Here is a 15,648-nt window from a genome sequence, read left to right as displayed (position 1 = left end):
TGAGCTGTCTGTTTGCTGAGGACTTGCTAGGCCCACTGGCATCAGAGCTACCTTCTTGAGTCTGTCCTTCCTTTCTGGAACATTCTGTGTCTTTCTCTCCAATCCTCCTGCACTTAGACCCAAGTGGTCTTCTCCACACGTTGTGTTCAGTATTTACTACTATTCTCAGGAGGCCTGGGCTCCCAATCTGCTGAGTATGCTAGTGGGCTGAGGGGCCAAAGGAATGGGCTGCAGGCCCAGTGGAACATGTGCAGAGTCAGGGAAGCAGCTTAAAGCAAAGGGAGAACGATGGTGGGGACAAACCCACCTGCACGGACCACACCAATCCGTCTGCTGGTTGAGGCCAAAGCGAGCACGGCATTTCTTAGGCGAGCCAGGGTCTGCTCACAGCCATGCCAGAGGGGCAGAGCAGGGCAGAGGGCGAGCAGGCAGCAGGGCAGAGCAGGGCCCAGAAAGAAGAGGTAACATCAGTGTTAGCCAGTTATAGACACCCTACAGCCCCCATAGGCAGAGTGGGCCTCTCCATGGCACAGCCAGCCCCAGTGGGAGCCCAAGAGCCCAGAGCCAAGATATCAGGAAAGGTGGGCACCCAGCTACGCAGTAGAGGCAGTGGGAAGAATGGGAGGGAGGAAGTCCTGTCAGTCTGGCTCATCTCTGTGGCTTGCGGGGCCCTTGCAGCATGGAGGCTGCAGAGGGACCCAAGGAAGACCATGGAGATCCAGCCTCTTCTGCCCTAGGGCCACCCACCTCCTCCCCAACTCCCTACCCATTTTATCCAGTTTTTCTTCATTCTTGACCTACATTCCTTCAAGGGATAAGGCTGAAGGCTATACCTTATGCCTGTTCTACACACTTGCAGATGGAAGGAAGGGCCTATTCTTTGCCTTGGAAAAAGGGCTAGGAACTCTGCCCTGCTCTGTCCCAGTCCTAGCCTCCAGCTTCCCTGTGTGGGGACAGCATGGCTGAGGTGGTCAGGGATGTGGAGTCTAAATTACCAGAGAGGCAAGAATTCACCCACAGGAAGGAGGCCTGCAGCAGGGTGTGGGCTTCTCTACATAGAGCACTTTGCACTGCCATGAAAAATGTTGAAGTAGGGGTGATAAATTGCCAGGCTCCAGGCAGAAGGCTGTGTTGTCTAGTGGGCCTAGTCATGGGGCCTAGCTCAGTCTCTTCCAGTCTCAGCAGAACTAGCCAGGACATTGTTTGGGCTAAGCATCAAACCATACAGTCAGTTTTTTGTTAGTTTCTCTGGTGAGTGGAGCTAGCAAAGGTAGTGGGTGCAAGGCAGAGGAACATACCATCTACCCCAATTCTACCCAGCAGAAGCCAGTTCTGCTGGGTTTCCCTGGGACTTAGTATAATATAGCTGTTTCTTGCATGGGAATTTGACTTGTGAGACGCAGGCCTTATTTTCATAGGCCCCAGGCTCTGAAGGCTCCTGGCTGGGTACCATGTTCCTCCCTTTGGGTCAGAGGAGGGCTGCTCTTGAAATGGGGACATGGAGAGGAGCCTCCACTGCTGCTGAGAGGAGGTCTCACCTGTGGTGGATTCTTGGTGCTTTTCCCTCGACCGCCTCTTCTTCTTCCCCTGCAGGGAACAAAAGGAGGGATGCTCAGATCTGGGAGGCAGACACTGGGATACCCACAGCCTGCTGCCTAGCTTGGGTAACCCTGGGATTCTGGGTGTACAGGCCCCTCCTACCTTGGGGATGCTGGTGTTTCTTGATTGCTGTTCTTGCTAGGCTGCTATGGAGTGCATTTAGAAGCTCTTCCCTCACCCCAATCTGGTCTCCAATTTGAATGGAAGGAGGTGACTTCCAGACCCCTTTCTCCCCTTCTGCCCATGTGGCCCAATCAAATGTTGGGTAACAGCCCATGTGTGAGCATATTCTGGAGTGGAGAATAGGATGTGGGCTTGTCCTCTTCTGAGGCAGCCATGGGAGGCCTTGGACCCTCCGTGCCCTTCCTCATCGGTGCCTTCAGGACAGTAGTTCTGCGTTCCTTGCCGAGATTGTGGCCTGGGGCATGGTATCTCGAAGGGTCCCCTGCCCACCCCTGCTGTGTGTCACTAGGCACTCACGTAGTTGTCCCGCGCCGACCAGCCTGGGTATAGCTGCATGTGCAGCTGCCTCTCCTTGCGGGCCAGCTCATAGTACTTGGCCTGCTCTTCTCGCGACAGCGCGTGCCACTGCAACAGGGAAGGGGGGCAGGTGGGGTGCATCAGGGAGTCAGCAGGCTGCACCAGGCTGAAGATGGTCGGGGAGCATCCCTGCCAGCCCACCTGCCCATGGTCTCACCCTGCGGCCCAGGATCTGGTTGATGGCAGCGCTCTCCTTAAGTGTGCACTCTGCAATGACCTTGGCTCTCATCTCCTTCATGTACAGCATGAAGGCATTGAGGGGCTTCTTGATGGTTGGCTTCTTCGCCTCCTTCTCTGCCTTGGACTCTGCTTGTGTCTTCCTGAGGGGCACAAATCCGGATTGTTCAGGAGCCCCCCGAGTGCCCACCTAATGGCAGCCTCCTCCTCTAGTGTGGGCCTAGAGTGTGTGTAAGTGTATGACACCAGAGTTTTCTAAGTGGAATCTTTTCTAGCTGCCCCCAAATGGGTGAGCAGACAGCTAAGTAACTGTTCCTTGTAGGAACACTACAGCCAAGTGGGAAAAGCATGTGTTAAGGACTTCTGAGCCCCTCCTCTGTTGGCTCAGGAAAATCCTTGTTCCCCATCCCACCCAGCCCCTCCTACTTCTGAGGATCAAAAACACATAGCCAGAGGCACAAAACAGCTTAGCCAGGGACCTTGTGGCAGTCCTCAGGGCTGGTGGGGGAGGCATGTGTATCCTGACTGACGCACCCCCTGCCATCATTGTCTTTTCACTCACAGGTTGCGGTCGAAGGGCTGCAGCTCCTGCTTCCCTGAGGGGGGCACAATTGCCGGGTGGGGGATGGCTGCTGGGTGACCAGGTACACCAGAACCTAGCATCAAGGATGGGTGGGTGAACCTGGAGACAGGAAGAAAGTTAACACTGAGCCAAGAATTATGGGCCAGACCTTTGGACACACACGGAGGCCCCTGCATAGTACATAACTTGAGGACACAGGTGAACAGATACCCTATCCTACTGGCCTAGACATAAGTACACAGAGATAAATACAAATACCTGCTCCCAGCACACTACACAGACACACTGCAAAAATCTACATAGATTGCCATTCAGGTGGTTACTACATAGGTCCCAAGTAGCTTTTGAATCTGTCCCCTTTTCACGTCCTTCCCCTACCAACCCAGCCTCAGGAGCCTGTGGCTGCCCTGTGAGGCCTCATCCCTCTCCTGCTTGACCCTTCCAGGCTTCTCTCCACACAATAGCCAGAGTGACCATTAAAGACACCTGAATGTTCCTGGCCTGCTCCGGCTGAAATTCCCCCAGCGTCCAAAGAATAGAACCCAGGCTACTCCCAAGGGCCTGCACAGCCCTGCATATGAGCATCCTGCTGCTGTTGCTAGCCCCTTCTCTTCCCCTCTGCTTCCTGTCCCTCTCCATTCCCCGTCAGCCCCAGTTATGGCTGTTCCCTTGTTTTCCTCTCGCAAAAGATCTATTACTCTTTCCGCAAAGCTCTCCCTGACCCATCAGGCCTGGTGAGGTCTCCTTGGGGCTTTCCCATCACTCAGCTGGCCCATTAAGCTGCTGGTGCCATGTCTACACTTGCTATACTGGGCTGTGAGCTCCAGTGGGCAGGAAATGTCTGTGGAATCCCCTGCCATTGCATATTTGGCACTGAGTCTGTCACTGAGGGAGTGACCTAAGCGAAGGGGATCCATGTATACACACCTCCCACTTCACTTTCTTGCTATTCTGTGGAGACCATTCTGCCCCTTACTGCTTGCACAGGTGTTATCCCTGAGCCAGCAGCCCCTAAGGGTCAGAGGTTGGGGACTTATGTAAAAGGTGCTGTCTCAGCTTGGGCAAAGCTCAGGGGGTGCCCAGGCGAGTCCTCCGAAGTAGGGATGAAGAAGAGAGGTGAGTGCACACACATCTGCACACGGGCTGAGCCACATATGCATGTACTGTCCTGGCCTCTGTGGTGCTCTGCTGCACGGTGTGGCCCAGGCTGAGGCCTCTTGGCACTTGCACTAGCTTCATTCTGAGGCACAGGACAGCAGGGGGCTGCAAAATGACAGACGGACAGATGGACAAACGACTAACACAGGGCAAGCACTGGCCCGGGCACGGCCTTGTGTGGGCACTGAAGCCTGGGCAACAGGAAGCAGGAGCCTAGCTGCAGTGTAGGGGACTCACCTGGGGTAGGGGGCGCCAGGGGCTGCAGTGGGGGCAGGGAAGTGCTGTCTATATCCGCAGGAAGGGGACAGGGGGTAGAGAGGAGGGCTGGGCCTGTGGTTGGGAGAGATAGCTGTTAGCAGTCTGGCTGCTGGCCAGACACGAGGAAAGACTTCCCTGCCTTCCTAGACAGGCCTTGACCCATCCTGTGAGACAGATGGGCCTCTGCTGGAATTTCAAGCATCTGCCACCAGAGGGCAGCTTGTGCTGTTTCCCTCTATAAACTTGTATGGGTGCTTGAGGGATGGAAACGGTATCCTTCTCCTGGGACCCAGCTTAGCAGGCCCCTGGCCCCCTCCAGCCTGCTTCTGCTTCTTTGACAGTATAGGGCTGATATCTGTCCTGGGGCCATTACAGCCACTGTTAACACTGGATTGTTTTGCACCGCTTTGCCTGCTTCAACTCCTGGTCATCCTTCAGGTCTTCCTTGGCTAAGTGACCCTTTCTCCTCAAATCCCTGAGATTCCAAGCTGGATGAGGTACCTCTCTCTGGGCTCCTACAGTCCCTAACCAGAGCACTACCAACAGTACCCTGTAACTGTCTGGTTTTTTGCCTGGGTTGCCCACTAGGTAGACTGAGTTCTGAGAGGGCAGGGACCTAACGATCAGTTGGCTTCAGCAGTGCCAACTTCCCTGGTGCCCAGAACCCTGCCCGGCACACAGTAGGGCTCAGTGGAGAGATGGCTTAAATACCCCTACTTCTTTCCTCACAGCCAGGTGCCACTGGGTGGAAGCCGAGAGCACAGGGCTGCCTGAGGTCCCCTCCTTACAGCCTTGGTGGGTAAAATCTGCTGTAGGCTCAAGTCTTGGTCTTCAGCACTGCTGGCCTAGGGGATGCTTTTGAAAGGCTGGCCTACAGATTTGCATCCATGGAACCCTGGTCTAGTCCAGTAAGGCTCTTGAGCATCTTGCCACACTTTGATCCTAGGGGTATTCATGGGAGTAGTCTTAATTTGTATTCAGAATGGATTGTCCAAGGAGAAGCTGGAACAGAGGAGGGTGCTGACCATGGATAAAGGGCAAGTGGGCCACAGGTTGGGCCTCTGGCCTGCCCCATCTGCTTGGGGAGCCAAGTTTTCCTGCTGTTGGGTGACTGCCACAGCCCAGCTCTCTGAAATAGGCTAGAGACCTGCGTAGCTCACACTGTTGTTGAGTAAAGGGCCAAGTAGCCTGCCAAGGCCCAACTCCAGCTGAGGACAGGCCCTTTGGCCCATAGTCAGGCCTACTGGCTTAGGGGGCCAGGCTTCCTTTTCCTGGCCCAGCCTTAAGAATCTCCAAGCAGGCTGGTCAGAGGCTTGGGCTCAAGCAGTCACCACAGGGGCAGGGAGGGACACTGCCCCTCAAGCAGCTCAGCCAAGGAAAGGACCAAAAGCGGTAGGCACTGAGGCCAGTGAGCTGAGAAGCAGCAGCCTCTCTGGTAGCCACTCATGCTGTCCCCTCCCTGCTCGGGCCCACCTTTCTTCCTCACTTACTCATATGGCCCTGGAGGTCCCTTAGCAGCCCAGAGTTCTCCTATCCAAGGGGATCTCTTGGACACTGAGGGAGACAGGGCTGGGACCAGGGACCAGCTCTCCTGCCTCCCCAAAGGGAGTATGTCAGGCTTCCTGGGGAATGCAGGCCGGGGTACATGAGGACCCCTAGCTCAGAGCCAGGTTAGGCCAGAGTTGCTGGCCAGCCCCTGGCATCTAAACACAGCTGGCAGCAGGGTGGCCAGCCAAGAGGGATGGAGGAGGAAATGGAAGGGCAGGCAGGTCTTGGTCCGACCAGCACACGGTACCCCTTTCCCAATGGGCCCACACTTACCAGCTCACAGTGTGGGGGAGCTGCCCCATGCTGCCTGAGGTCAGGGAGTAGAAGCCAGAGAGGTCAGGGGTCTGTAGAGGCCTGTGAACTGCAGAGGAGAGAGGCTGAGTGAGTGGGCTAGCCTGACCTGGCAGGCCACATCAGCAGTTACTGCATCCTAGAGCCTCCTACAGGGGCCTTAAGATCCCACCAGCTTTGCTAGAGGACCAGACATAAACTAGTTTATTCAGGAGGATCCTAGTGTGATAATAGTGCCCCTTTGACAGACAAGGGAACCCAGGGCAGAGGGCTGGGGTGACTTGCCTAAGACATTAGGGGGCTAGTAGGCAGAGCTGAAGTTACTCAGGCATGGAGGCATTGGGGCATCTCTGCTCGGGGGACTCCAACCTAGCTTTCTGGGCAGGAGGCAGGTCCCTGGTCTAGGGGAGCCCAGCCTCGTGAGCCAAGACTCCACCTGCCCCCCAGGGTTGAGTCAGCAGGTTTCCCACAGCTGACAATGAGGGATTTCAGAATGACTTTGCCTGAGGCTGAGGTGAATCAGCCATCACAACCACCACTTTCCATTTTCTCACTGAGAGGAGGAAGGGCTACAGTTTTACGGTTCTCAGCAATGCTGCCATACTGGCAGCAGAGTCACCCATGGGATTTAGGCTTCAACCTGAAGCCTTCACATTTTGACCTAGCACCCCCTTTTCCAGTTTTCTGATGCCCTCATACCCCCAGTCCATCTTTCTGGAATTTCCTTTGGGCCCTTAGTTTGCACAGCCCCAGGTTCTCCAGTTATAAAATGTACCCAGCTACCTGGTCTCAGAAGCTGGGGTCTTGGCCCTTAGGCTCTGGTTTCACTGGGCCCCTCCCCATCCCAGGCTTGTACCTTGCTTCTGGCTGATGTCCGCAGGTGCAGGGGTGGGATGTGGGCTGTTGAAATGTTCGTAGAGAGAGAGTTGGGGGACACCGTGGGGGGGCTGATTGGCCTTGTGCTGAAAAATGAGAAGGAGGGTGGGTGAGTGTGGGGAGTACTGAGGGAGGAAGGCACTGGGATGAGGGTGTACAGGAAGCCCAGCTGTCAAAGAAAAGTCGTGGTGGCCAAAACCACAGGCCTCAGCGAAGGGGGTACCACTCAAGTCACAGTGTCCAGTACCCCTGCCCACTAGCCCCCAAGACTTTGCCCAAGCAGTCCCACCCCCTAGAAAGCCTCTTGGTCTTTCTGGGCACTCAATTCCTGGAAGTGCGTCTCCCCTGTACAGAAAACCCTTCTTGGCCTTCTCATCTCAGGTTTGGCTTGTCTGGGGGGTTGCTTACAGCCTCCAGCCCCCTAAAGCAGGGCATGGCCTGAGGACCCAGGCCTACCCCAGCACACCCAAGAAGAAGCACAGTTATCTTTCCTCCTCTTCTAGCCCCCAATCTGGGGATTCTGAGTCTGACCATTTGTCTTAGCTCAGGCCTAACAGGATTTTCTGACACAGGGAAGGGCCATCCTCAATCCCCTAACTCAGGGGAGATGGGGCCTGGCTTCCTCCAGGGCCATCCTTGCCCAGCCCCCGTACTTCCTGTTTCCTCAGCACCACAGGACTCTTACTTTCTTTCTTTTTTTTTTTTTTTTTTTTTTTGAGGCAGAGTCTCACTCTGTGGCCCAGGCTGGTGTACAGTGGCGCGATCTCGGCTCACTGCAACCTCTGCCTCCTGGGAGTTTAAGCGATTCTCCTGCCTCAGCCTCCCGAGTAGCTGGGATTACAGGCACCCGCCACCACACCCGGCTAATTTTTGTATTTTTAGTAGAGATGGGGTTTCGCCATGTTGGCCAGGCTGGTCTCAAACTCCTGACCTCAAGTGATCCACCTGCCTCGGCCTCCCAAAGTGCTGGGATGACAGGCGTGAGCCAACTGCACCCAGCCAAGACTCAACACTAGTTGCATTGCTCTATCAAGAGATGATTCAGTCAGCAGGCTAGAAGGAGGGGCTCCCCAGGAAGACCTGGCTGCAGGGAGTCACTGCCAGGGCCAAGGCCCAGCTCTATAGTATTCTTAGTGCACATCTGCACGGGTCAGGGCCCTGGAGACATCATCTGCAACCAAAGTTCAACTTCCCACTTTGAAAAGCCCATCTGCAGGGATGCTGTTGGCTGGGAGCATGGATGAGTGATCTCTGTCTGACTCCTGGCACAGAGGAAACGGGACATCTTTGGAGCAGGTCAGTAATGAGGGGCTGTGGCCTGGGTTCCTCCCCACTCTGTGAGTGCAATTCCTGACTGGGTGAATTTAGCCAGACTCCTTAAGAGCTTCAGGCGTCTCTCCTAGTAGTGAATAGGGTTCATGGCCCCTTTATTACCAGGCCTGGAGAAGGGTGGCTCATGGTGAGGAGGCCTGTCACAGTCCCTTGGCACTGGGTTATTGGAAGCCCAGGGCAAGCCTAGATGGAAGGCTAGGTATGAGCCCCACTGTAGCCAAGGCATGAAGCTCCCAGGTGGGCACAGGCTCCCACAACTGCCAGCAACAGCCCTGTTGCTGGCATCTTTCCTCACATTCCTGCCTCCGGGCTACAGCCTTCACCCTTCCCCTCAGGTCTTGGGGAAGGTGCTGACACTACCACCTGTCAGGGCCCTGCTCATCCATCTGCCCACCGGGAGGAGCCTTACACAACAGGGCTTCATAGGCTTCCTCCTTTCCTCAGGGAGACGGGGCTGATGTCCCTATAGGTAGCTAGCAAGGAAGAGGAGAGGCTGGGGCAGCTGCAGGGTGTGTGGATACATGTGCACTCCTTCAGGTATCTGGTACCTGCCACATGCCAGGGACTGTGTTATGCACTTTGTAAACCCTGTCTCATTCCCATCAGGGTACAAACAGGCTGCCATTTCTCCCATCTCTAAATCCTCCCCCAGCTACCACCTCCTGTCTCACTCCGTTTTACAGAAACCTCGGCAGACCTGTCCCCATTCACTGCCCCTAGTTCTCAGCCCTCATTCTCCCTTCAACCCAGCCAGCCAGTCTCTTGCCCCATCCCTCCACCAGATGACTCTTGTCAAAGTCCCAGTGACTTCCACAATCCTGAACTCAATGGTCAATTCTCAGTCTTCATTTTACCCAACCTCTCTGCAGCATCAGACACAACTGGTTTCTCCCACTTCCTTGAAAGAGTTTCTTCACTTGGCTTGCAGAATGCCACACTGCCTGATATTCCTCCAGCTTCATGGGCCACTCCTTCCTGACCTTGTTTCTGGCTCCCATCTTCCTCTCATCTGGGTTTACAGCTTTAAACATCTTCATGTGATGACTCCACATTTCTTCTCCAGCCCCACTTCTAGGAACTCTACTTTCCAAATGCTTACTCAACTCTACTTGGTGGTCTGAAATGCCCCCTAAACTCAACATATCCAGATCGGAACCTCTGACTTCCTGCCGCAAACGCTCCTCCCTGTCTTCCTCCTCAGTTAATGGTAACTCCATCCTTTCAGCTGCTCAGACTAAAGATCTTGGAGTCATCCTTGACTCCTTTTTTTCTGATACTCCATATCCAATTTGTCAGCAAATCCTTATGCTCTATCTTCAAAATGTATCTAGAATCCCACCACTTCCTCCTTGCCCCCACCCAATCCAAGCCACCATCAGTTTGCACCTGGATGACTGCAGCAGCCCCCCTCCTTAGACCCGTGCTTCTCTCCTGCCCCTCCGCCAGTCCTCAATCCAGCAGCAACAGGAATCAGATCGTGTCAGTTCTGCCTAAAGCTTCCAGTGGCTTCCCACGGTATCTCCTGACCTGGGGCCTACAAAGTTATCTGTGGGCTGAGCGCAGTGGCTTCATGCCTTTAATCGCAGCACTTTGGGAGGCTGAGGGAGGAGGACTGCTTTAGGTCAGGAGTTCAAGACCAGCCTGGGCAACATAGCAAGACTTTGTCTCTACTAAAAATAAAATAAAAATAACTAGCTGGGCATGGTGGTGCATGCCTGTAGCCCCAGCTACTCAGAAGGTTGAGGGAGGAGGATCATTGGAGCTCTGGAGATCGAGTCTGCAGTGAGCCGTGATTGTGCCACTGCACTCCAGCCTGGGTAACAGAGTGAGATGCTGTCTCAAATAAGTAAAGCTCTACGTGATCTGGCCCCTGCTCCCTCTGTAACCCCAGCACCTTCTACTCTCTTCCTTGTTCACAATGCCTGGGCTTCCCATGGGCGCTTTAGCCTCCAGCATCCTTCTTCATTTACTCCAGTGATAATGCTGAAAGTGTACCATGATGTGAGGTAGGTTGGGAAGCCTGGCTCTCTAGGCTTGCTGACCTTTTCACTGACCTTTTACTGGAGGATCCTGGGCCAGTCTCATCCTTCTCTGGGGCTGCATTTTCTCCCCTTGTAAAATGGAGATGAGAATACTAGTCCTACTCACCTCATTGGTCACAGATGCAAAAGTTCTGCTCTGTCCTAAAGTTCCAGGGAGAAGAAGCCAAGGGCCTGTTAAAGTAGGAAGTTTGCTGGAAACCCCTGGGGTGTTTTTATCCTAACAGGTTCCTAGAATAGCACCAGCCAGCCAGACAACATCAGCCCTGACCAGGCCTCCTGACGGAGACTGAGCCTCAGGGCCTACTCCTTCAGGAACATTGGATCCTGCCAGAAAGCATTCCACCATTCACCACCTTAGGGCACAAATGCCTGGAGCATGGGGGGCTTTCGAGTCTAAGCTCCTGCTTCAGAGGAGGCCTTGCCATCCAGCCTTGGCTCTGGCTCTTTGACCCCTGGGATGGACCGAGCGCCTGGCTAGCAGAATAGGCAGGGAAGCCTAAGGAGCTGAGCCAGGGGTCCACGGTGCCAGCTCTTGGAAGACAGTCCCAGAGTCTCTGCTCTGCCCAGAGTTGGGGCTCTGCTCCAAGGTAGTGAGAGCATGGCTCCATGGTGAGTTTCTCAGTAAACTACCCTTCCCCTGGGAGTAGGTGGTTTACTGAGAAACTACCCACAGGAGTTTTGGCCAGGAAGCCATGGAGAGCCCTCCTGCCAGGAGCGGGGAGGCCAGAGCTGACCCTCCTTGGCCATGCTGGGCCTGGCCCAGGTCCAGCTTTGCCACCTGAGCCCCAGGTTGCAGCACAGCTCAGGCTGGGCCCAGGAAACTTCCAAAAGAATCCAGCCCAGTCTACAGCTGCTGGCCTGGTACATATGCATGTGATGGGCAGTGCTGTGGGGTGTTGCCTGGCAGGCTGTGGGCTCATTCTGTCTACCAGCCTTCCTTGGAAACTGGGAAAAAACGTACTAAACAGGAGTCTGCTGTCAGACCACAGGAGAAATGCTGGATGGGCAGGGGTGGGGCAGAGAACTCACTGGCAGCTGGAGGTCCTGGGGTGGCCAGGGCTCCAGGGCAGAGCATTAAGGGCCTGGCCAGTCCCTCCCACATTCATGCAGGCTGCCTCTTAGCCTCAATCCCCAGCCCACTTTGCGCCCGGTGGTAGGAGCCAGGGGAAACCGTCTAGCACAGGGCCTGGCACCCATGTCCCCCTCGCCCAGTGGAACGTCCCACTCCAGGGCCTCAGCACAAGGCTGTCTCAGGGCCAGGCTGCCTAGACAACAGGGTGGGGTCACCTGGGGCCTGGCATGTATATGGGAAGCCCGGTGACTGAAGCCCCCCTCCCCTGCTTTCCCTGATGGTGACTGTGCCCAGCCCTCAACGGAAAGAGGCAGGCCTAGGGTGATTGTCCCCACCAGGCCCTGAGCATTTCAATGGCACGCCTTCATCTCTCTTGCCCTCACCCTCTGAGGGCAGAGTACCAAACCTAGAGCTGGATGCACAGTAAGTGCTCAAAGCATGCTGGGATGTTTAAATGCATTGATGCCTCACCAGCAGTCCATACTGCTTGATCAGCAAACCCCAGACCCATGCTTTTTGCCTTTGCCTGAGCCCCTCTGTCTCCCCTACCATCCCAGACACCCCAGGGCTACCCTGAGAGTCATCTCTGTCCCACCAGTGCCTGTCCAGCCTTCTACTGGATGCCTGGTGACAGGGCTCACTCCCAGCAAAAGTGGTCCTTCCTGCCACTGCTTGCTCTTACTGCTCAAAGACTTCCTCAGGCCACTCCAGTCCACTGTCCCACAGGGGCTCCTTGCCCTTCTGGACTATTTCCTTAGCCCATGGCTAGGAATTCCTCATTCGGGTGCTCCAGTGTGCCTTCTTGTTTACCAGACAGGAGCCCAGAAGAGAGCCAGGCAGGGCCAGGCAGAAGGAGATGGAAACGGAGACTCCTGAGGTAGTTCTCCTCTGTTCTGAAGTCAAGCTTGGGCCTGGCTTGGCATCCCCCTTCACCACCACCCCCCAACTCGCTCCCCCCCAACTTCCTGCAGGCTCAGGTGAAAAATAAACACAGTCGGCATTTTCCCTGCAGACCGCAGCGGTCTGCTCGCAGGCTGTGTGCACGCTGACAGCCCTTGCCACCGCCAGCAGAGAAACTCCCTCGCCTCTGACGGTTGACTCTGAAAACCCCCAAATGCTTGAGCCCCACAACACTTTCCCAGCGAAGAAAGTTGCTGTTTCCTCTGGCCTCAAGCCTGTGGGGGTAGGGGATAGGTGAGGCCTGTTCAGGCCCTCCCAAGAACGCCTCCCAGTGGCAGGGGACTGTGCCAGCAGAAACAGCCCCCCAAGAGATCAGGATGCTCAGCTGGTCACTACTGGTACCATTCGGTCAGGGTGTATTTATGAGCTCCTATTATGTGCCAGGCAAAAAAATGCTTCAGGCCTAGAGAAAAGCATGTGCTAATGTGAGCGGAGTGTTTCCCATGTGTGAGGCAGAGTTCTGAACACCGTGCAGAGTTCAACTCAGATACTCCTAACACAGACCTATGATATTAGGTACAACTACTTATGCCTACCTGGCAGATGGGGAAGCTGAGGCACAAGGTCACACAGCTAGTAAGTGGCAGAGCTGGGATGACACCCACGACACTGCAAAGGGCCTATGGTTATTGTGCACAGGACACTGTCCCAGTTCTAAACACAGTCTCTCCCTTTCCCAGCCTGGCTGGTCAGGGTGATGTGAACCAGTGCTTCCCTAACCCGAAAAATGCTCCAAGTTTTAGGACCCCTGGGATGGGAGTTCTGGCTACACTGGCAGCCTGCCTGGTGGCAGTAGTTGAGCATGGCCCCAAGGCCACAGCCATGCCGGCCTGCTCCTCCGGCCCAGGTGCCTTCCCTCTGCAATGTTCCATACTTCCTCCTGCTCTGGGCCAGGCTGGCCCACTCTCATCCTGACCTCAGTCTAAGGGTCACCTTGTGGAAAGGCCTGTGGCCTGGCTTGGGGTGCCACCAGCCTAGCTGGCGGAGGTTGGCCTGGGGGTCCTGGAAGGCAGGGTCTGCTGGTTAGTCATCTGTCTGGGCTCTGCACCCAGCAGGCTTGTTGCATGAAGGCCTCTAGAATCCCAGTGCCTCCAGAACCTGTGCATGCCTCCCTCCTCAGCCACAGGGCTGTGACTTCTTCCCTCAGGTCCCTCAAGCAGAGGGCTGCTCCTGAAGCCTGGTCTGGAGCTGGGAGAGGCCTTGGGGAAAAGCCCATGGAAGGAAGGGCAGATCCCCACCTTGAGCCTTGTGTTGCCTCCAGAGCAGAGGCTGACCAGACAGAAAGGTGGGCTATTGCTATGGTTACTGTTCTGTTTGCCAAGCACACAGAGGTGACACTGAGTAACTAAATGCCACGTGTGACAACCCACTTGAGGCGGGCATGATATATTCTTCCCATTTCGCACATGTGGGAAGCAAGGCTCTGTAAGGTGAGAAAGTCAGTCATGGCCCCACAGCCCTTCCTCCACCAGGTCAGTGCCAGGGCCCTTTATGGGCTCTCCAGGTCTTCAGTGGTGCCAGCCTCGTCCTCCTCTTCTCACTCTGTGCTCCAGCCACATCACTGGCTCTGACGGCCATGATTCCCTCTGCTTGGAGCACTCTTCCACCACTTGGCTTGGCAAACTCCTATCCATCTTTCAGGACTCACATAAATGAGACTTCCTCCTAGAAGTCTATCCTACCCTCCTCATCTGAGGAGGGATCCCTTGCCATGTCCTCATCCCCAACTCCTGTAGCACCGATCCACTGTGCTATAGTTGACTGTTATCTGTCCTGTCCTTCCTGTGGTCTGGGATTGTGCCCTGAGTTATTTATATTGAATGTATTAGAGCTGGGCCCTTGAAGTTGAGTCCAGTGCAGGTGGGGTGGGAGGCGTGTGTGAGCCAGTGTTTAGGGAAAATGTGGCTGCACTAAATAAGGCACCCTGGCTGGTACTGGGCACAGGGTCACTGCAGCGTACAGGTTAGGAAGGTGGGAGGAGCCGGGGCCACTACTTGGACTCAGGACATCCTACCTGGTACCTAAGACCCTTTGGCCTCCTCCTACCCCTGTCCTCTCCTGCCTGCAATACTTTGGGAGTCAGAATGACCAGTCAACATCAGGGCTGCCACTAATTCACATGGGGCATTTGTGCTAATTAGAAAAAGCACCCCTTCTTCTGGACAGACACCCGGGCCATGCCATGCCAGGGCAGTGGCTTGGGAAGCACAGTGCAGGCTGGTCTCAGCCCTTGGCCCAGCTCCCCCTGGCACAGCCCCTCCGGTTCTCACTTTCCTTCTTTGCACTGCTAGGGCCCACCAGTCAGCCCCACAGCTCCCTAGGCATCTGTGTCTAGAGCTAGGGCCCCACTGTCCAGCACCAATGGCGCTTTAGTGCCGAGGAGTCTGCCCAGTTACTGAGCAGGATGCCCCTCAAGCCCTCAGACTATAAGAATCAACTTTCTGGGGGGCGGGACGGGGCTTGCCTGCATATGGACCAGGCCTCGATTTGTGGGCTTCTGCAGACCCCATCTCTGCAGATATACTCCAGTAGGGCCGAGAGTGCCAGCCAGGCTGGAGGCACCCCTCTCATGCCCTTTTATCCCTAGCCCCCGCTCCAGGCACCACTGCCCAGGACACAGTGCTCTCCAAAGGACGGCCCGCAAGCTCCCTGCCCACAGCGTGCTGGATGCCCTGTGCCAGACGCCCACCACAAAGCACAGAAAAGCACAGAGTGTGGCTGCGTGGCCACCTGAGCTGGAAGGGGTGGGGGATGGCAAGGCCACACCCTCCTGGACCAAGAGGCTTCAGTCTCACCTGCTGGCACAAGGCTGTTGCCACAGTTGCACAGAGCTCTGCTAGGTGCGTGTGGCCAGTCCACCCACCGCCTGGCCTTGACATCAGATAAAGGGGCCTGCCACAGCGGAGGTGGGGACTAGAGTCCCTGCATGCAGCCTTGGCAAACCACAGGCCTGCTCTAGGCCCAGCCCGGCCCGAGGCACCCTCGGAACTCACTGAGCCCCACTTAGCCGAGTGGCGTGGCCCATGGCCTCCAGTGGTTTCTATGCATTCGTTTACTTGCGTTTTCCTTCCTCCACTTTGAGGTGAACGCCCCTCAGGACAGGATGTTTTTAGAGGAAAATATAAGCTTCCGGGAGCTGCTGCAACTGAGCTGCTAGATGATGCTACCAATATAACATGGAGACTGCACAGCAGCCCTGAGACTGGGCAACC

At 55.5% G+C, this 15,648-nt stretch overlaps 1 protein-coding gene across 11 annotated transcripts in view; it reads right to left on the bottom strand.

The window, feature by feature from the left end:
- Positions 1 to 15,648, bottom strand: part of TCF7 (transcription factor 7) — a 42,093-nt gene that overhangs the window by 11,830 nt on the left and 14,615 nt on the right. For 3 of the 11 annotated variants that reach the window (XM_054556555.2, XM_024247034.3, XM_054556557.2), the window contains exons 4-11: positions 7,011 to 7,116; positions 6,137 to 6,224; positions 4,295 to 4,387; positions 2,879 to 2,998; positions 2,297 to 2,459; positions 2,080 to 2,187; positions 1,539 to 1,587; positions 308 to 380 (exon numbers count right to left, since the gene is read on the bottom strand). In XM_054556555.2, coding sequence (XP_054412530.2) covers positions 308 to 380; positions 1,539 to 1,587; positions 2,080 to 2,187; positions 2,297 to 2,459; positions 2,879 to 2,998; positions 4,295 to 4,387; positions 6,137 to 6,224; positions 7,011 to 7,116 — 800 coding nt within the window. The remainder of the gene's footprint in view (positions 1 to 307; positions 381 to 1,538; positions 1,588 to 2,079; positions 2,188 to 2,296; positions 2,460 to 2,878; positions 2,999 to 4,294; positions 4,388 to 6,136; positions 6,225 to 7,010; positions 7,117 to 15,648) is intronic. The other 8 variants (XM_024247038.3, XM_024247037.3, XM_024247036.3 and 5 more) reach the window with 3 other exon arrangements.

The sequence above is a fragment of the Pongo abelii genome, chromosome 4 (assembly GCF_028885655.2).
Source record: "Pongo abelii isolate AG06213 chromosome 4, NHGRI_mPonAbe1-v2.0_pri, whole genome shotgun sequence".
NCBI classification, from domain to species: domain Eukaryota; kingdom Metazoa; phylum Chordata; class Mammalia; order Primates; family Hominidae; genus Pongo; species Pongo abelii.
Note: the sequence above shows the minus strand (reverse complement) of the source record. Positions and strands in the feature narration are given on the sequence as shown.